The sequence below is a fragment of the Uranotaenia lowii genome, chromosome 2 (assembly GCF_029784155.1).
Source record: "Uranotaenia lowii strain MFRU-FL chromosome 2, ASM2978415v1, whole genome shotgun sequence".
Lineage (NCBI taxonomy): Eukaryota > Metazoa > Arthropoda > Insecta > Diptera > Culicidae > Uranotaenia > Uranotaenia lowii.
In genome coordinates this window covers 217,122,449-217,144,639 of record NC_073692.1, presented here as the reverse complement: position 1 = coordinate 217,144,639, position 22,191 = coordinate 217,122,449, and the positions used below count along the sequence as shown (strand labels likewise).

The 22,191-nt window shown below is 33.8% G+C and overlaps 1 protein-coding gene across 1 annotated transcript in view; it reads right to left on the bottom strand.

The window, feature by feature from the left end:
• The window catches only part of LOC129750146 (titin), a 30,630-nt gene extending 14,328 nt beyond the window's left edge, over positions 1-16,302 (bottom strand). Inside the window, exon 1 of the mRNA XM_055745389.1 lies at positions 13,597-16,302. Coding sequence (XP_055601364.1) covers positions 13,597-15,636 — 2,040 coding nt within the window. The 5' untranslated portion in view covers positions 15,637-16,302. The remainder of the gene's footprint in view (positions 1-13,596) is intronic.
• Positions 16,303-22,191: the final 5,889 nt, after the last annotated feature.

Sequence of the window (22,191 nt, the reverse complement as noted above, 5' to 3'; positions counted from 1 at the left end):
ATTTTCAGCTTTAGGGAAAGAAAGATGTATAATTAAATTCGAATAAAACAAAAATTATTAATTGATGTCATAGCGTACCAAGCTAGGCACACAAAAAGTTTAAATTTTTGGGGTACAAGAAATGTGTTTTTGATTCTTTCTTGAAGAGGGTCGACGGGAAGGAGGAGGAAGGCTTTCATACATATTTTTTGGCATAATTCGAGAACTAATGAAGCCAATAAAGTTAAGTCATTATTTCAGAATAAGAATTAATCTTCATTGCCATTACTATTCGTACTTTAAGAAGTAGCTTTCATTTGAAGAGGTTGTTTTATATGTTCAAATTACAATTGAAAACGATATTCTACCTAATAAACAAAAATTTAAATTGTTTTTAACACACATTCCTTCAGTTTTACAAAGTGTAGCAAAGCACACCGGGTTAGCTATTTTATAATACTCCACGATTCAATTGGTGGCCCGGTATTGAAACTCTATCCAATTCCCTTGTGTTTGATTTTACACTTGAGCTCGAACTGGAAGTCGGTTTTGTCGTGATCCTTTCTTTCAATTTCACTTTAATTTTTTTTTTTTCACAAAAAGAACGCGGACCATATAAATTCATCATTCGAAATTTTAACTTTTATTTAGATTTGAAGGTCGGAATAGAAACACTTAATTAAAATCATAAATAACCAAACATCCGAATTATAATTATAGATTCATGAATGAGGTCTCTGAAACTGATTTCTGTTCATTTTATGTTCATTTCAGGAAACGTATTAGAATTCCGAAACAGGTAGACAAATCTGTCGTGATCCTTACTTTCAATTTCACTTTAATTTTTTTTTTCACAAAAAGAACGCGGACCATACGTACCAAAATTCGTTAATAGACTGACCGTAAATTCCCCTCTATCTCTCTCTACTCAAGTTATTCGCTCTTTTTTTCTTTCGTTAAGTTTCGGCAGGTACACTCAGAAAATATCGATATTATAAAATCGCTGAGTAAAATAGCAGTTTCAAAATAATAAATTTCAACATTTTTGGTTGTTTTCAATACCATTGTTTTATTTACAAATACCAGACCTATCTGTATAGTAATGACTCATTATTATTTTATTTGTTAACAAGTATTTTCTGCTATGTTTTATTTCCATTTATCTTATACTATTATTCTCTACAGGTTTGAGAAATGATTGTTTCATCAATCGAGCTAAATAATTAATGTTTCCATAAATTTTAAATATAAATAAATTTAATCTTGATTCATAAGAAACTGGAATTTAAAATAAATTTTATTCTTCGAATGAGCTGCTTAGAGCAAGATTGCCGAAATCACAGAAAAATCTGTTTTTCACAGAATTTTGAGGAAACTTTCATCACAGATTTCACAGAATTTTTGAACTATGATCGGATTTCCATAATTATAATTTTTTTTGGTCAATATTAAATTTAGTTTTCTTACTTTGAATTAGAAAGAGGTATGAAAAAATTCTCAACGTAAACTGATTTTTCCCAACTAAAATTTAAAAATGATCCATTTTATCATGAATTTCCAATGTAATTAAAGGATTTAAGGGAATGAGAAATGACAAAAAATCAGTTTTTTTCTCAAAAACATTGATTTAGAGCAATGTACAGTTTTTTTTTGCAAAATCTGTAATTAAAGGCATCTTCTTATGTATTTCTGACTCTGTCGTTACCTTCAAAAGTCGTTCGGGTCAATATGACCCGAAGCGCAGATTCAAAGCATCTTAATCATAATTACAACATACTGAGGAACTGACGTTTTTGAGAGACCAAATATGATCTATGAAATGTTAGTCAAATTAACGACAAAAAACTAAAATTTAAGTTTGAAATATCAATTCGTTAAGAAATGAGATACAGCGATGCAAAGATAAAATTGGATGTCTTTGTTTTGAGTTAGATTTTTTCTCTACCGGAAAATCCAGAATAGCGGTCAAAAAATTCATTGGACCCCACATATTTATACATACATCGTCGGATAGATGTATTCTTAACAATTCTAGAAATTAAAAAAGGACCAAAATACTGCAAAGTTGTCAGAAATTATAAGCAATTTCAAAATAAAATTGTTTCTTGGGACTTTTTTCATTCAGAGGCAACTACAGACAACCTAGTAGAAGAAATTCACTTCCATTTAAAATATTTAGAAACTAGAAAAAATAACCTACACAATGAATTCAATATCATAAAAATCGGTCACATTCCCGGTCACATTTGCGGCCACGGGAATAACAACAAATAACAAGTCAAATTTCCCCGAAACGCAGATTTTGCGAACAGCTTTGGAAGGTTAAGCAAGCAATAAATTTGAACGGATATTTTGAGAACAACTTTGGAACGCTAAGTTCCCTTTTTACGTAAAAACATTGATTTTTTAACTTTAAAATCTTCAAAGATGAAATTTAATTGAAGTTTCACAGTTACACAAGTATTAGGAATGAGAGCTATAAAAGATGTTGACAGAAGAAAAGTGTATCCGAACATATTGAACACCCTGTACATGAACAACAACAAAATGTTTTGAATCTTTTCGTTCATTCAACGACACAGAATACAAGGGAAGAAATTTGTCTAAATAATCTTGTTGAAACAACGATTTGAAAAAATAAATTAAACATTTTCTTTCCGAAATTGAATAAATAACATAATTTACTATTGCTAACATCGCAAAAAGATGATTTGTTCCGTTAAGTATTGGCTACTGAAAGTTTTGATCTTATTCACAACTATGTTGAAGGCTGAACAGCATTTTCACTTGTGTATTAAAAAAATATCCAAGATTGATTTTAATTAAAATGTTTTCAAAATTCTCGTATTTTACAAAACGGGAAAACATATTAACTTTTATAATTTTTACGCCCAGAAGTCACAGTAAATCACCCACAGTCTTTAGAAAAATTGATCATTAAGTTAAAACCATTTTTTTCTAAATCTTTTTGTTATTATTCACTTTTGCTAAAAAGTGCAAAATTATTTCAATGAATTTTTACCTCGTATTTTCTATACCGAAAACAAGAGTTCTGGATATGAATTTTAATCTCTTTAGCAAAACACCAATTCCTTCATATTGAAACCTTGAGAAATTGATTCAGAACCTCAATTCTTATTTTGCAATCTTATCATAAATTCACTGTAATTGCAAGTGAAAATTGAATTGCATAAGATTTTGGAATTAGTTAAGCACCCTTTAGACATCTGATATGACTTTGAAGAGTTTAAAAATTTCTCATTATACCAACTGTAAACAAAAGAAAAATTACAGAGTTCCAAATTCTAATTTATACTTGAATTTCAAATGCGTATCAGCTTTTAATTTTTAAAGTAAAGTTTTATTGGAGGATATTGTCCTGATTCTGAATTGATGATTTTCCTTAGATTTGTAAAATATTTTGAAGTATCTTCAAAAAAAAACCAATGAGGAACCCTCCGTTGCCCGAAACTTCATCAAAAATTGATTTCATGCACCATCAACACTTGTTGTATATTATGATTGATTTTGTTTTGTGAATTATTGGTGACTATGTTAAAAACAAGATTAGTCTGCCTATTGAAGTTCTCTGTGATTGAAGTCATACGTTCCTTAAGTGAGTTAACTACTGGAGAACTGATCACTCCAATGGAGAACTCAACTACAATATTAATTTCTTACTATAAAAGCAATTTAAAATTTGAAGGCCATGTCTTTTTTCACTTCTTAGAACGATCAATATCTGGTAATCCTTTAAACATGGGGTAGAAATTACTGAAAATTAAAGTAAATTTTATGAAGAGATTAACCACCGTAATTTTTGTTTGTTACTTTTATTTATCGGCCTAGCGGTGAAAAGTGATGTCCTTTTTTAGTAGGGACATCTAAAGATTATGAAATTTTTATATAGATGGATAGAAGGTTAGAAGAAATGAAAGATGGTGAAAATGAGCGGGTAGAATTTGTCTAGAAGCATTACCATCACATACCAAATTTTTGTTCCTCACGAGCCTACTACTATGAAGTGGTAGATACAGATAGAGTTGCATCTACCACCACACATTAGTAGGCTAAGCGTGGCGTAACAAACAAAAATTACGGTGGTTAATCTCTTCATAAAATTAAATAACTTTGGCCAAAAAGAAAATAAAAAAAAAAACACGACATCATAGCATCGGTGGTTGGTCACTATCAGACTATCGACCGTACCGTTTCGCATGCAAACCCCGCATGTAACGAATGCGAAGATAACAAACTGAGAAGACTTAAACATCGATAGATGCGTTTCTGAGTTAAAGGGAGCTTATCTGAGCGATCACATATCATCTTTTTGTTCGTCCGCACTACAAGTTCTCGCTTGTGGGGCGGACCACGCTTAGCCTACTAATGTGTGGTGGTAGATGCAACTCTATCTGTATCTACCACTTCATAGTAGTAGGCTCGTGAGGAACAAAAATTTGGTATGTGATGGTAATGCTTCTAGACAAATTCTACCCGCTCATTTTCACCATCTTTCATTTCTTCTAACCTTCTATCCATCTATATAAAAATTTCATAATCTTTAGATGTCCCTACTAAAAAGGACATCACTTTTCACCGCTAGGCCGATAAATAAAAGTAACAAATTAAAGTAAATTTTAAATGACATGATTCGGTTCATATGTTTAAAGTTTAAGGTATTTTTTGTTTGTTTTTGTCTATCTGAGCGAAAAAAAAAAGAAACTGCATGGTAATGGCAATAAATGAATGACGTCAGCAAAAAAAAGTTCAAAAATTACAGTATTATATCAACATTAACCCCTCAATGTGACTTTTTCAATATTGTCATTCCAAACAAAATGAAGTTACGCCTGATGGTGGTACCAAGAAGGACATCAAAACCCGGATCAGAAAAGCCCGATTTGCGTTTGCGAGTCTCCGAAACATCTGGCGCTCACGCCAGATCTCTCTACGAACTAAGATCCGAATTTTCAACTCAAACGTCAAATCCGTATTGCTGTATGGGTGTGAAACTTGGTGCACATATGCGGTGACGAAGCGAAAACTGCAAGTTTTTGTGAATTGCTGCCTGCGGAACATCATCCGCGCTTGGTGGCCTGGCAACTTCAGCTCTTCAAAGAAACATGAAGTTTCACTGAGATCCTATATGTGTGTGTTCGTTTTAAAAAAAAAAAAAAAAAAAAAAAACTGGGTCTCAAACGTTGAACTTCATCGCCGGTGTCATCAAAAGGCGCTAGAAATCGAGATTCGGGAACGTAAGTGGAGATGGATTGGGCACACGCTGCGAAGAGATGAAAACGAGATTTGCAGAGAGGCGCTTGACTGGAATCCAGATGGGCATCGAAGAAGAGGCAGGCCCAAAAGCTCGTGGCGGCGAAGTCTAGCCGCTGAAATCCGCACAGTTGACGAGAACCTTGGCTGGCAGCAAGTGAAGACGCTGGCTCCGGATCGCCAGCAGTGGAGATCTTTTATCTCAGCCCTATGCGCCGGTCAATCGGCGCTGGACCCTTAGGTAGGTAGGTAGGTAGGTAAACAAAATGAAGAATTTAAAGGCTTCCCAAGCAACCAAAAGTCTCGTTTTTACTTAAAGATGGAACTCCGAAGTTCACATTTGGCTGAAAAAATGTTTTACGGGAACTTCAGGTGACTCTTGTCGCGTAAAAATTACTCAGGAACTTCCAACGCCCTTTGAAAGGTTAGACCACTGCAGTGGTTAAACTATCGATAACGGTACTTCTAAGCGCTTTTAATGGAACTTCTTTCAAGAAGGTCAATAACGTTCGCGTAACATTCCAAAACGCACCATTAAGATACTTGAAGGTGTTTTAAAGAACCTATATAGGAAATCTAAGCGACATGTCAAAAATGTTCTTCAAGAAGGTCGATAATGTTCGCGTAACATTCCAAAACGCACCATTAAGATACTTGAAGGAGTTTTAAAGAACCTATATGGGAAATCTAAGCGACATGTCAAAAATGTTTTTCAAGAAGGTCGATAACGTTCGCGTAACATTCTAAAGCGCACCATTAAGATACTTGAAGGTGTTTTAAAGGACCTATTCTAAGCGAAATGTCATAAATGTCTGTCAATTTCTTGTCATGGTATTTGTTTTGTTTATATCTGTACTGATATTTGCAAATGGAATTCAAGATTTTTTCGAATTTTTCTTACAAATGTTAAGATATTCGAATAAATTTTTGATGATGCGAATTTTTGTATTGATTCATATTGTGTACTGAACGTCCTTTGAACGAAATAAGGTACCTTCTATTGACCAACCCACTCAATCATCTCAAATGACATTAAGTTTAAATACTAATCATTACATTGGCAATTAACTATTGCTGGATTGGCCGAGAGGCTGGTGAGTTTCATTGCAACCTAGAGCGCAGCGGTTCAATTCTCTAGGCGTGTAAGCAGCTTTTGTAATCAAAACAATATAATTAAAATCAATGAGATAGACCATGATAGACCGGCAACCTAGCAATCTGACATGTGGTTGTCAGAGCAATCTGTCAATCGGATTTTTTTTTTCGGCGCGTAGAAGTTTCTTGACATTCTCTTAGAAGCTGAATAGCGTTCTCTACAGCCATCTAAACGAACTTGAAAGAAGCTTTAAGAACTTAAATTTTGGGCTGATTAGCATTCTCTTCAGATACAAACGAGAGCTGATTAAGCTTCTATGGAACCTTTTTAAGGGAATTCTGGTTGCTTGGGTTATAATTACAAAATTTATTACCATTTACTGATTAAAATTATATCCATGCGAAGGAAATTATTTAGAGGAAATTCAAAAAAAGTTGTACCTACATTTCATTTCTTAGCTCAAATGTATAGTGATAAATGGTCAGCAAATTCAAAGTCAGAACACTAAGTAACACGACCCAAGTTATTTCGGTCCAGGGAATTGCAAGCTACAGCTGCTTGAGTTTGGTATCTTGAGTCTTAAAGTAATAAATAACCTTCTTCGACTTAGCCCTCGCACGAAGTGTAACCTGTATACGACGCTTATTAGACCGGTTGTTCTCTACGGGCACGAGACATGGATATTGCTCGAGGAGGACCTGCGTACACTCGGAGTATTCGAGCGACGAGTGTTAAGAACCATCTTTGGCGGCGTACAGGAGAACGGAGTGTGGAGGCGAAGGATGAACCACGAGCTCGCGCGACTCTACGGCGAACCCAGTATCCAGAAGGTGGTGAAGGCTGGCCGGATACGCTGGGCGGGACATGTTGCGAGAATGCCGGATGACTGTCCTGCAAAACAGGTGTTCGCCACGAATCCGGTAGGAACAAGACGAGCAGGGGCGCAACGAGCAAGGTGGTTAGACCAAGTGGAGCGTGATCTGGCGAACGTGGGGTGCCCGAGAAATTGGAGAACGGTTGCCATGGACCGAGTGAATTTTAGGAATTATGTTCGTCAAGTTATGTCGTAAGACGGAATACTATGTAAATAAATAATAACCTTTTTCGTTCAGTAAACACTCCCAAGGAGTGGACAAAATTTGAAAATTTCAAAGCACATCTAGGAAAAGTTTAAAACTTTTATAGATATTCGAGCATTTGCGAGTGTTTTGTAACGGTTTTTTGCCGCCTGGGGGAGGGGGGATGAATCTGGGTGATAGAAGATAGAAACGCGCATGAGTACGACGGACGTACGTGAATATGGATGTTGGGCAGCTTCCAAGCCAAAAATTTGATAAAGCCGCTGGTCGGGGAAATGTCCCGGGAAGTTCAAATTCGGTTTTGCCGATAAGTTTACAAAAAATGTGTTGGATCTGGCAAGGTATTTGCAGCTGCGGTCGAAAAAACCCCGGTTTTTGTGACAAATAAGACCATACACTCCAAAATTTACAAGGAGGAGTGCCTGAGAAAACGTATTCTTCCGTACATTAGATCTCACAAAGGACCAGTAAAGTTTTGGCCAGATTTATTATGCCAGATTTGGCAAGCTGCAACTACAGCAAAAAGACTACAACGGTATCGAGAAATTGGGGTATATTTTCTCGAAAAGGACTTCAACCCATCTAACTGCCTTCAATTGAACCCTATCGAAAAATATTGGGCAATTGTTAAGCAGAAGGTAGGACGACTCGGGATGCAACAGAAATGAAGAGATGGTGGAACAAAATGGCCGCTGAGGTGGAAGTCTGGACCATGATGGAATCTAGATATGGTGGTCTCACTTTTGCAAAAAGTAGACGAGGGTTGGATGCGGAGGAGGGGGCGAAATTTGACAGCTGGCTGTTAGGCTGGCTACTGGCTGGCTGGGATGCCAGGTGCTCTGATTTTTTGTAAAACACGAAGTTTTGCCAATCATCAAGATATTGCTTAGACAAAGATTTCGCCTTGATTTTTGCAATTATAATTCATAGAATCGAAACAAAATCTTGCGGCTGAGCTCCGGGCTGGTAAGCAAAGCTGGAAGAGGTTGGACCTATAAACGACGGTGCCAGCTTTGTCGGTAGCGGTGAGTAACATTAATTTTGCATTACTTATGACAAATTTATGCTTATTCAACACTTTTCTTTTCAAGAGCTATCTAGAAGCAGCAGAAAGTCATCGAATCGGATGGTAACATGGCGAGGCGTTACGTTCCATCGTTCGAGAAGCGGCTGGCCCTCCGGCAGGAACATCCGATCTTCATCGAGATGAAGAACCAGATGAAGTTTTTGGCACTTTTGAACGAGGGAACCGATGAGCTAAAATAGGAAAATAGGCGCAACGTTAGGCGCCTGAGCAGCATGACGATAAGTCCGATGAGTAGGTTGGGGAATCAGTTCGATCCACTGCCGACTGTTGATGGTAAGGAATGGATTGAGCCCCTGAAGGATTCCTGCAGGTGATTTTGTCCAATTGCTAGTCATCCTCGAGTGCAGCAAAGCTCCAGCCCAGCGCTGCTCGTGGGTGGTGGTGAAGGTAGATTAACTGAATATGTTAAAATCAAAAAAGGCTTAAGCAGTATTTACATGGTGCAACAGTTATTTGAAAATAAAATTCCGAATAAAAAAATCGTTTATCATTTAATCATGGAAATTATCACTAGCAGAATTTATAGCATTCTTTTAGCAGAACCGATTTATTTTTATTTTCATCCAATACTTTTCGATTGGAGGGAAACAAAATAGCTCTTTTGATAAGGTAACAAGAATAAGGGACAAGCAACATCCGGTTTAGGGTTTTGGTTGTTTGTTCCACCCTTTAAGATCCTTTCTATCATAACGGTCAATGAAAAGTTTTTCTTTTTCGGAACATACGGAAAGACTGAACTGTATAGTGATTTTATTAAAAAAGAGTGTTTAGAATACATATTAATTCATTGAATATACTCATATCATTGCTTTATTTCCGAAAACTCAATTTAAATATAATAAAATAAACTAAACCCCAGTACAGTTTTAAATCTTTTGATCTTTCGTTTACGATTAGCTTGTGCACATACACACTTTTTTGCCATCTGATTTTTTATCTCTAACACCTGGCATCCTTGGACCCCTTTTTTCGTAAACACTACAGCCAGCTGTCAAAACTTTTTTCAATATGGCTGAATGGCGATTTGGCATTTGAGATCACCATCCTAGACGCATCATAGTCTGGACTTCCCAAGTCTGACAAAGGAAAATTTAGTAGGTACTAGATTGTCGAAAGTCTGCACAGCACAAAATTTCTAAAAGTATACGCAATCTAAAATACGAGTGATCTACTTTTTGACCAGTGTAATTCAAAACTGATGTAATTTTACACTCTTTTTGATCTATTTTTGAATCGTTGGTATAAACTTAATTTTGTATGATGTATGTTTACACGCCCTGATCTAAAAAATATATCTCAATATAAAATTACATCGAAAATAATGTAAAACACGACAGATCCTTTTTTTTTCTTTTTTTTTCGCGGCATAAATTGTTCTGTTTTTATCCGAGATGGTGGTATATTGTACGAAAAGAAAAAAATTCGCTTCCGCAGTTAATTTTGTATTAAAACCGAACCAAATTCTTTCAGAATTACATTAAAAAATGGTAGGTTATAGTTATAGACAAAATGAAAAAAAAGGAACTTAAAATTCTCTTTCGATTGCAGGAATTGCAGTTGGTTCAAGAGCCGAATCAATGTTGAATGTTTCTAATGTTTAGGGGATTCCGATTACTATGCTGTTCCGGAAGGATTCAAGAATGCTGCCTGACGCTGATCGGCAAAACATCGCCCTGCTGGGGATCATCGGACACAACCACAATTCTAGCTGCCAATGATGGTGGATGTTTTTTGTGTTTGCAGTGTATCGGCAATATATGTTAAATAAAATGACACATGTGGCGTATTTATTCATAAACAACACCCAAAATCTGATTATTTAAAAAAGATTTGTAATATTAACCGTAATATGTTTTGAAATTTACATCATTGTGTATTTTTACACGACGGTTTATGTCATCCGTTTTCGTGCATTGTTTTCTATCTAAATTTACACGCCTCAAAAATTACATTGTTGAGAAAAATACACCGTGGTAGAATTTTATATCAAAATCGATGTTCCGTTTTCGTGCATCGTTTTCGATCTAAATTTACACGATTTTTTCTTGCTGTGTGTGTTCAACTGTCAATTCGCGATTTCGTACACGGTAATTTCAAATTATTCAGAGTCTGATTTGTTTTGATTCAGGAGTCGCACAATGTATGAAGATGAAAACAACTGAGTTGAAATCCATAAAAATTCTGAGTTGTTTTCATCTATTGACTTCCAAAGCCTGGAACTTAGCCAAGACGCATATGTTTTCGAACAAAATAGATGCAAACAACTCAGAGAGCTCCAAAAACCAGTGTTGATTGTTTGGATGCGATGATCGGGACAGTTGACGAAATAATCAAGGTGAGTACAACTTTTAATTACATTTACTATTGAGTTAGAAATTAAGTGGTGCCGAAAGAATAAATTAAAAAAAATAACAAATTTATCTTTTCTTCCAGCAATCTCTATGGAAGCCATCACTCGCAACTGTAAGTATAATTTTCTCATAATTTTGAAGTGAATTTTCACCTATATTGTGTTTTCTTTTTTCTTGTCTTTTCAGATCAAGTCAAATTAGACAGAGTGTGCTGGCGGGCTAGCGTGTCGAGTGGAACAGCACGAAGTTCCACCGGCTGGATGCGGTAAAATGGCCCGGTGGCACTAATTTTTTCGTGGTAAAAATAAACCAACCGGATAAAAATGCACGCATCCATCTTCTAAACACACCGCACAATCGTCTTTTTCTTTTTGAAATAAGAAATTCCCCTCAATACGGCTTTAAAATTTCTTGAATTTTTGATTTTTTTTCATTCAGTCGATCCATGAACAAGCCTAGACCACCCTGAACAAAAACAACTCAGAATTCGCGAAAACCCTTACAATTCAGTTTTGAGTTGTGCCGCTCTAATCAAAATTTGAGTTTTCCTAGTTTTGGCGCATTTTGAATTGTTTTCCTTCAAATCTGAGTCAAGGAGAATTAGAGTGTAGCTAATTTTTGACAGATCGTGTGCGTGCAAAAAAATGTAAACAATCAGGTGACAATACCACTGACCATACTGACTGGACACTCGATTTCGTTTGTTGGATAATTTTCCAACAGTACGCAATGTCGATTCCAGAGTGCGCGTCGATCGATTTGAAGAAATGCTATCCCAGTTAGAAAGTGTCACCCAACTTTAAAAAAAAATATAGGCAATTTCTTCGACAAAATCGGGCTAAACAGATACATTTTTCCTACAGGGCATTTTTTGTTACATTTTGCAGGTTCGCCACCTACCGTCGGTATTGCGAACCTGCAAAATTTGACAAAAAAAAAATAGCCACAAAATGATTGAACTTTTGTTCTAAGTGTCATGTCAGTGTGATCAGTGGCAATACTAGCTTGTAATAAATCTTTATTTTCTCTGATTGGGTTAAGATTTTCAAAATATGATGGAAACAAATTTAAAGGAGAAGGTTCAGAGATTGTTGTGAGCTATAGGCAAAAATGTGTATGTGCCGTGAAGCACCGCAAATCGACAACAAGAAAAGATCAATTTTTTACTACTCCAAAAACCCTTCTGAGTATTTCAGGCAAAAGCACATTTTCAATTGCAGTTTGTGAAAAGAGAAGTCAATTAACATTCCTTCAAAATTTGGGAAAGACCCAACAATTGGTAAGCAAGAATTTTTTGTTCGAAATAACTTAAATTTTTGCTGTTTTCTATAAGGTTTCCTTCTGCAGTTGCATACAATCAGGCGTAATAATTTAAAGCTGGAAGGCGAATTTGAATATTTGATGGTGGTTGAAATGAAAAAAAAAATATATTCTTGTATTACTACACAATTTAAGTTTACTTTGGTGCTATTCAATTGACATTGTTCAATAGTTATATCATGTTTTGTACGTTTATCGGACCTTATGATCTGAATTTTTCGGGAAATTTTATTAAAAATTAAACTTATACAACCACTAGCCGTACAAAATTTCATAGTAAAATTCAACATTTTATACTTTCTGAAATTGAAACTATTTAAATTTTTATATAATATATTTATTAAATGTAACATCTAAACCAAATCCAATAGATATAGTTTGAAGTAACAACGAATAAATCGTTCATGCATACAGACCAGCGAGAATCGCATAAAGTTTAATATGAACATTAAATTAAAAAAATTTATAGATAATTGGAAAAAATTAAGAAGTTTAGAAAATGGACGAAAAGATTGATTTACGTGTTAGTTTTTTCTGACCGAATGACTATTTTTAAAATAGAACTTTCAAATAGATTTGACTCTTCTACCACGCTAATTTATTCCAATTTAATTAAGAACAAACTGAAATATTTCAAAGGAGTGTTTTTTTCACAATCATTTGGATTTATGAAAATTTAACTCGAAGCAATGTCAAGTCGTCTATAATTTATCGTTCACCCGGAATGTTGCTCACGCAACATCGTACTACCGCAGATGGCAGCAACGCAGCTTCGAAACAGCGGATTCACCAGCGACGTTTCTAAAAATTTTTATTAAAATTTCCAATATGGTTTTTGGCCTGAACTTTCACATAATGTAAAGTGTGGTCAAACTTATCGTTCTCTTTTACGTGCACCACCCCAATTTCATCATGAGATTATTTTGTTTGTAGACTTCTTTAAAAAAAAAAGGGAAATCGAAATGTTAAGTTTCATAACAAGAAAAATTGCAATCAAAACTATTGTTGTCTATTTAAAGCTTGGTTTGAATGCTTTCAAAACCAAATTGTATCTTTATTATAAAGATTGTTGACGCTTTTGAGAATTTTCTCGAAACTCAACAGTTTGATTTTTGGTTCCTCAAATTACTGTTTTTTTTGTAATTTTTTTTTTTATATTTCGTTATTGGAACTTTACCATCCTCGTGGCTTCGTGTTGAACGGCAGGATTGAAAATTATAATAATATTTTAAAAACCTTAACAGTTCTGTCTTTTTGTTTTGTTGAAAAACAAAATACTCATACATGGTGTTTCCAGCCAAAATCCAAGCGCAAAATAAAAATTCCTTACAAAAAAAAATCCTTTTTTATCAAATTGCAAAAAAAAAGTTTTTTAAGTCTTCGAAACAGAAGTTCCAAAAACCAAAGATTTACCTTGGTCAGCTGAATGGTGGTAGTGATATTGGCCAGTTCCGGTCGCTCCACCTCAAGCTCGTGCACAATCTCTTCGGGGATGGCCACGGTGATGTCCTTTTCCCGGATCGTTTTCTGATCGACCAGTTCCCAGCGTTTCGATTTCGGGTTGAACAGTTTGGCCTCGAAACTGGTCGTGGTCACATTGGTCACGTCGTCCTGAATGTCCTGGATGACGACATCCCGGGGGACCACTTTTTCGTCGATCAGGTTGAGGCGTTTGACTTTCTCGTCGTAGATTTTTCGTTTGAAGATCGCAGCGTTGGCTTCGCGTTGCTCGTAGAAATCGGTCACCTTCTGGCGGGATGTTGAGGACTCGTCGGATTTCTCGAAGTGTGAAGATTTCTCATGAACTGCATGCGATTGGGTCTGTTGCGTTGATTCGGTGGCCAGTTGGGAGCTTTGAATTGTGCTGGCCAGCGAGTCATGGGCTGAAGATAGACTGGTGATTGTGTGGGCTGATGCGTTTTTAGTCAGCATGTTGGACTGGGACTGTGAAACATCCTGAAGTTTGTAATTGTCCAGGGTTGTTGAATCGATGATGGCCAGATTGGTGCTCGAATCGGTGTGAAGGCTCGATTTTTGCTCCGAAGATGACATGGTAGAAGAAATTTTGGAAGTGTTTTTACCGTATGTCAGGGTGTCTTGAAGTTTTTGATTGGCCAAATCGACGACATTGAGATTCGTGCTGGAATCTGTATGTTTTGAAGAATGTTGAGCACGCTCCGTTGAAGATGAAATACTGGAGGACATTTTCGATGTGCTGACTGATGATTGATTTGTATCGCGAAGGGTTGACTTCAAAGAGGATTTGTCATCCGATGAAATTACCATTGGGCCACCACTGCCACTGGTCTGGAATGATGCAGATGCAAATCCTTGCGCCGATTGCGACGATGATTCGGTCGAGGTAATTTTATTTCCGGAGGAATCGTAGAATACTTCTGTTGTCGGAGCTTGGGTCTCCGACATAGAGTAGCTGTGACTGTCGGAGAACATTTTTCCTCCATCGGCAGTATCAGAACGGAATGTACTGGACTGAACTGTGGAATGATTTCCTAAGTCTTTTAATTGATGGTTGTTCACTGTTAGCACCGAGTCCTTGCGTAGATCATCGGACTTTTTCAGCAACTTTGAATCGGAATTATCGACGTGGAATGTTGCAGTTTCAAATCCTTTGGAGGATGTCGAATGTGAACTGGACATGTTGCTAGATTTCACTGAATGACTGCTTGACTGGTGAGCGTGTGAAGAACTAGATGAGCTAACGATTTTTTCACTACTCAACAGCTCCGTCTTAGACGATTGCTTCTGTTTTATGGCACTGGTGTTTGATGCCGAACTAGTGGTGCTGCTGCTGCTTTGCACAATTTTACCACTGGTGGCACTTTTTTGTACGTTTGACCCATACGAGACACTCGTTGTTTCACTGATATTGCCTTTGGTAGAACCTTGGATGTCTGATATGGCCGACTTGGCAACTTCATCGAAATTCGTCAAGGCTTCACGGAACTCTTTGTCACTTTTCGAGCTGTCACTACTTTGCTGTATCGTTGAAATGCGTTTTGTTGAATCAACCGTATCACTGGCTATGTATTTGATTTCTTGTATTATGTTGTCGATTTGCTTTGACCCAATTTGAGATGTTTGAATCGATTCACCGACCTTTTGACCTTTGACGATCGACGATTCTTTAGCACTGACAGACCCACTAGAATGCACTTCACTCATCTTCTGGCCAAGGTTCTGACTTGTCCCCTGAGAGCCACTGATCGATTCTTCCACGATCTGCTTACTCGATGAGCTGCTGGTCGAACTGGATGTCTGCATCCTGCTAGTGCTGCTACTGCTGTTCGTAGAACTTTGCTGGAACGTATCCACACTGGAAACATTACCAGCTCCAGGATCTATCCCGATCACTCCCGAACCTTGCCCTCGTTCAGAGTCAATTAAGCTCTGGCTCTTCAGTTTTTGTTCCTTGCTACGTTTGTTTAACCCCATCTTGACTGATTGCACCACAACGAACCGTTATTAATTTTCAATTGACTTTTATTTTCACAATTTTTTTTTTCACTCAATTGCACGTTTGCCGCTCAGTCAGCAAAGATCACATGCTATTCTAAATGAAATGGCACTTATTGATCGCTAGATCACTTGTAATCATCACAGATGTTATTGCACTTATTGCTTGGCACCACAAGGCAGTTTCTCAGATCATTGATGAGGTAATCCACCGCAAAAGTATCACTTTTTTCCTGCTTCTTTCACTGTTTCTTACTTAGCACACACTTCGAGTCACACGGCAAGTCCCGAGAGAGATCACTTGTTCACTGGTCCACGATTTCGACACTACTAAGAGGTGTTTGCGAGATTCATTCCGTTAAATATCACTGCAAAAGTCGCGCAAGTCGAGTCTGACACCCGCAAGGTCTTTTCAATCTAGGCGCGTTCACGAGACGAGTCCGGAGAATCAGTGGCTGTAGCGCACAGCATCATCCGGGGCGCCGCGTGGGACTTAAAACACCTACTCTCGCGTCACGACACGCGTCCCGCAAAGCCCACGAGCCCCAACCAGGCAACCCAAACTTTAACCTACTCGCGTTGAAGAAGATTCACTAGTAAATTCGGAGGAGAGAGCGTACCGAGAAACACAACTGCTACTACCAATGACACGAAACCAACTAAACTGTATGCGCGAAACTTAAACGCTGCTGTCCACTTGGTCCGCGAGTAGCGCGTTCAGTTCAACTTATCTCCGACTCCGGGCCGGCTGATCGCGTGAACTACGCGTAAAGCACCTGAACTCTCGCGCTCGCACTGTCGCGTGTACTCTACTCAGATCGTTGTGATGAACCACAACGTCTCATTTTTTTATTAATCACCCTCGGTGTTCGTCGTAGCAGCAGCACAACAGTCAGATTCATCTCGCAACTTCGCCGAGAGAAGCTGAGAGCACAACTTAAATACCTACCTTCATTCATACAACATCGTCAAGTGAACGCAAACCGGCGGCGACAATACCGCAAAAGTAAAGTAAATACCCACAGATTCCGATGTTCTCGGGCAGAAATGATCGACCCGGTCTCAAATAAAAAAAAACAGAGAAACATGTCCCATCAATTGTCGCAAAAGGAAAATTTGGTCTTATCCTACGACATCACCGAACACATTCTGTTCAATATGTTTGAGCTGTTAGGCACTTAGACACATTTTCGAACTCAGTTTAAAAAATAGAAGCTTGCGCGTTTTTTTCTTCTTTCCTCGCATTTTCAACGGAAAATCTCTCCAGCTCAGCCGCAAGTCGTTTGCAAGCCAAGTTTGGTGATAAAAAGTTTGTTTTTTAGTTGCTGCCTTACTCACCTTTACCTGTTCGAACGTCGTCATCAGCTATATTTTCCATATATGTGTGTATTTATGACCAACGGCCGGACTAAAGATGACCGCAAAGGTGGAATTATATCTTGGGGCAATGATTCAGATTTTAACGGATGCCGGCTAGCGGTGACAAACATCTCCTCAGAGTGGGAAACGTCCACTTCAGCCGGATGAGGCGTGGGAGCTTTCTTACTCCTACGAAAAGTTTGATTCAACCTTTTTTGGATCAAGTTTAGGTTTCGTTTTGGAACAATTTTACCAAAAAAAGTATCAAGTCGATGTGTTGGGATCGTTTATAGTAAAGCGGTCAATGAAATCAATTTTTTTTTTAAGTTGAAAGGTTTGAAAAATTGTAAGGATTCATAAATGGAAAATATTTCAAGCATTAGGAAAACACATTGAAAAATACTTTTTTACTGTTTCAATTAGAGGTTTTTATATAAATTTTCCAACAGAGACTTGATTTTTGAATTTACATTCAAAATGCCCCGCATTTTTGGCTTTTTCTGTGTGTTTTTCGAGTTTCAGACAAGCATGTGGCACGATTAAGACAACGAAAATTAATTAATCATTGGCCTACCAAAAATTCACATGCAAATTTGACGCATTTTGTTTGGAAGAAGCATGATAAATTACTTTAAAGTATGAGTAAGTGACACTACTCAAAGTCTCTATAGGGGAGAATGAGGATACTTGATCCCTGGAGATACTTGGTTCCTTCGCTATCTCTCGAAACAGGAATGTCTTACAAATATCAAATGATCTAGAAAAAAGTGCCAAGTAGTACAAAACAACAAGATATCTTAACGAATTTTCAAAAAATTTCTCGAGTTGTTGAACTTTATTTGAAAAATTTAACAAAATGTGATTTTAAGATCTTTTTATATGACTTCAAAATATTTCTCTCATGAAAAAATTATAATTAAAATATGCATTTCAATATGTCAATCGTTGAAGTGTAATATGAACCTCATAATGCCATATTTTCAAAACAACAGTAAACTCTCAATTTTTTTTTAAAAAAAAGAAGTTTTTCTAAATGTATGTTATGGATATAATTGATCCCTAGAGTCCACAAAGATATATTTTTCTTCTAAATGGATCGTGATCATTGTTTATCATGAAATTACTAATATCTGTGCAATAAGTTGTAATTATCTGGACTAAAAATACTGTATTTATCTAAAAACTAGAAAATTGCGCCTTAAAGTATGCAATGACTCTTGGGTTGTAGACAAACTTTTAGAATTCTCTTTGTCTAATACTTACAAACTGTGAAATGAGAACTAATATGGCAAACAAATAGTCAACGGGCCTTTTGTCTCCGGATTTTACTAGATTTTTGTCTAGGGTCAGGGCACCCTGAATTAAAGATCAAGTCTCCTGTAACTTCAAAAATATCACAATTTTTCTAGTCTCACGAAAATCGTTTTGACTTTTGGAGCATGTAAACTTGAAATTACACGCCGCCAGAAAATGCAAAAGACGTCGAATTGCTTAATTTTCCCAAAAAGATATGATGAAAATAAGAAAAGGGGATCAAGTATCCCCATTCACCCGTAACAATAACAAAAACATGATGAACATCAAACTTCTCATTCACTGTGGTCTAATAAGCTTTTTGACTAAAAACTTATCCATGATTTTCAGCAGAATGTAGAAAAATAAATCGTATGTCTTATATTTGACAGGGAAAATTGTGTTCTAAAAACAAAGATGTTTATTTCTATTCTGGAACCGAGTCATTTAGCCATTTTGTTGCTAATTTATAAAATAAATTGATGGAAATTTTCTGCTGTACTACTTTTTCGCGAGTAAATTTAGCATAGAAAAAAATAAAAATAAAAACAAAAATAAAAATAAACACCTAATACAAATTTTATGTTCAGCTTGCCGGAATAATGAACAATAAAAAAACATTTTTTTTTGTTTTTAAAATGTTTGTTATTTTTTAACATAACTTTCTATATCTTTCGTAATGCTTGGAATATTAGTCAAATATAAGCCAAATATTAGCCATTTTTGTCATTTTTGTTATTTTTGTCATTTTTGACATTTTTGTCATTTTTGTAATTTTTGTAATCTTTGTAAATTTTGTAATTTTTGTAATTTTTGTAATTTTTGTAATTTTTGTAATTTTTGTAATTTTTGTAATTTTTGTAATTTTTATGATTTTTGTTTTTTTTTTTGTAAATTTTGTAATTTTTGTCATTTTTGTCATTTTTGTCATTTTTGACGTTTTTGTCATTTTTGTCATTTTTGTCATTTTTGTCCTTTTTGTCATTTTTGTCATTTTTGTCATTTTTGTCATTTTTGTCATTTTTGTCATTTTTGTCATTTTTGTCATTTTTGTCATTTTTGTCATTTTTGTCATTTTTGTCATTTTTGTCATTTTTGTCATTTTTGTCATTTTTGTCATTTTTGTCATTTTTGTCATTTTTGTCATTTTTGTCATTTTTGTCATTTTTGTCATTTTTGTCATTTTTGTAATTTTTGTAATTTTTGTAATTTTCGTAAATTTTGTAATTTTTGTAATTTTTGTAATTTTTGTAATTTTTGTAATTTTTGTAATTTTTGTAATTTTTGTAATTTTTGTAATTTTTGTAATTTTTGTAATTTTTGTAATTTTTGTAATTTTTGTAATTTTTGTAATTTTTGTAATTTTTGTAATTTTTGTAATTTTTGTAATTTTTGTAATTTTTAAAATTTTTGTAATTTTTGTAATTTTTGTAATTTTTGTAATTTTTGTAATTTTTGTAATTTTTGTGATTTTTGTAATTTTTGTAATTTTTGTATTTTTTGTAATTTTTGTAATTTTTGTAATTTTTGTAATTTTTGTAATTTTTGTAATTTTTGTAATTTTTGTAATTTTTGTAATTTTTGTAATTTCTGTAATTTTTGTAATTTTTGTAATTTTTGTAATTTTTGTAATTTTTGTAATTTTTGTAATTTTTGTAATTTTTGTAATTTTTGTAATTTTTGTAATTTTTGTAATTTTTGTAATTTTTGTAATTTTTGTAATTTTTGTAATTTTTGTAATTTTTGTAATTTTTGTTATTTTTGTAATTTTTTTCAATTTTTGTAATTTTTGTAATTTTTGTAATTTTTGTAATTTTTGTAATTTTTGTAATTTTTGTAATTTTTGTCATTTTTGTAATTTTTGTAATTTTTGTAATTTTTGTAATTTTTGTAATTTTTGTAATTTTTGTAATTTTTGTAATTTTTGTAATTTTTGTAATTTTTGTAATTTTTGTAATTTTTGTAATTTTTGTAATTTTTGTAATTTTTGTAATTTTTGTAATTTTTGTAATTTTTGTAATTTGTAATTTTTGTTTTTTTGGTATTTTTTGTCATTTTTATAATTTTTATAATTTTTTGCAATTTTTGTCATTTTTGTCATTTTTGTCATTTTTGTCATTTTTGTCATTTTTGTCATTTTTGTCATTTTTGTCATTTTTGTCATTTTTGTCATTTTTGTCATTTTTGTCATTTTTGTCATTTTTGTCATTTTTGTCATTTTTGTCATTTTTGTCATTTTTGTCATTTTTGTCATTTTTGTCATTTTTGTCATTTTTGTCATTTTTGTCATTTTTGTCATTTTTGTCATTTTTGTCATTTTTGTCATTTTTGTCATTTTTGTCATTTTTGTCATTTTTGTCATTTTTGTCATTTTTGTCATTTTTGTCATTTTTGTCATTTTCGTCATTTTCGTCATTTTTGTCATTTTTGTCATTTTTGTCATTTTTGTCATTTTTGTCATTTTTGTCATTTTTGTCATTTTTGTCATTTTTGTCATTTTTGTCATTTTTGTCATTTTTGTCATTTTTGTCATTTTTGTCATTTTTGTCATTTTTGTCATTTTTGTCATTTTTGTCATTTTTGTCATTTTTGTCATTTTTGTCATTTTTGTCATTTTTGTCATTTTTGTCATTTTTGTCATTTTTGTCATTTTTGTCATTTTTGTCATTTTTGTCATTTTTGTCATTTTTGTCATTTTTGTCATTTTTGTCATTTTTGTCATTTTTGTCATTTTTGTCATTTTTGTCATTTTTGTCATTTTTGTCATTTTTGTCATTTTTGTCATTTTTGTCATTTTTGTCATTTTTGTCATTTTTGTCATTTTTGTCATTTTTGTCATTTTTGTCATTTTTGTCATTTTTGTCATTTTTGTCATTTTTGTCATTTTTGTAATTTTTGTCATTTTTGTCATTTTTGTCATTTTTGTCATTTTTGTCATTTTTGTCATTTTTGTCATTTTTGTCATTTTTGTCATTTTTGTCATTTTTGTCATTTTTGTCATTTTTGTCATTTTTGTCATTTTTGTCATTTTTGTCATTTTTGTCATTTTTGTCATTTTTGTCATTTTTGTCATTTTTGTCATTTTTGTCATTTTTGTCATTTTTGTCATTTTTGTCATTTTTGTCATTTTTGTCATTTTTGTCATTTTTGTCATTTTTGTCATTTTTGTCATTTTTGTCATTTTTGTCATTTTTGTCATTTTTGTCATTTTTGTCATTTTTGTCATTTTTGTCATTTTTGTCATTTTTGTCATTTTTGTCATTTTTGTCATTTTTGTCATTTTTGTCATTTTTGTCATTTTTGTCATTTTTGTCATTTTTGTCATTTTTGTCATTTTTGTCATTTTTGTCATTTTTGTCATTTTTGTCATTTTTGTCATTTTTGTCATTTTTGTCATTTTTGTCATTTTTGTCATTTTTGTCATTTTTGTCATTTTTGTCATTTTTGTCATTTTTGTCATTTTTGTCATTTTTGTCATTTTTGTCATTTTTGTCATTTTTGTCATTTTTGTCATTTTTGTCATTTTTGTAATTTTTGTAATTTTTGTAATTTTTGTAATTTTTGTAATTTTTGTAATTTTTGTAATTTTTGTAATTTTTGTAATTTTTGTAATTTTTGTAATTTTTGTAATTTTTGTAATTTTTGTAATTTTTGTAATTTTTGTAATTTTTGTAATTTTTGTAATTTTTGTAATTTTTGTAATTTTTGTAATTTTTGTAATTTTTGTAATTTTTGTAATTTTTGTAATTTTTGTAATTTTTGTAATTTTTGTAATTTTTGTAATTTTTGTAATTTTTGTAATTTTTGTAATTTTTGTAATTTTTGTAATTTTTGTAATTTTTGTAATTTTTGTAATTTTTGTAATTTTTGTAATTTTTGTAA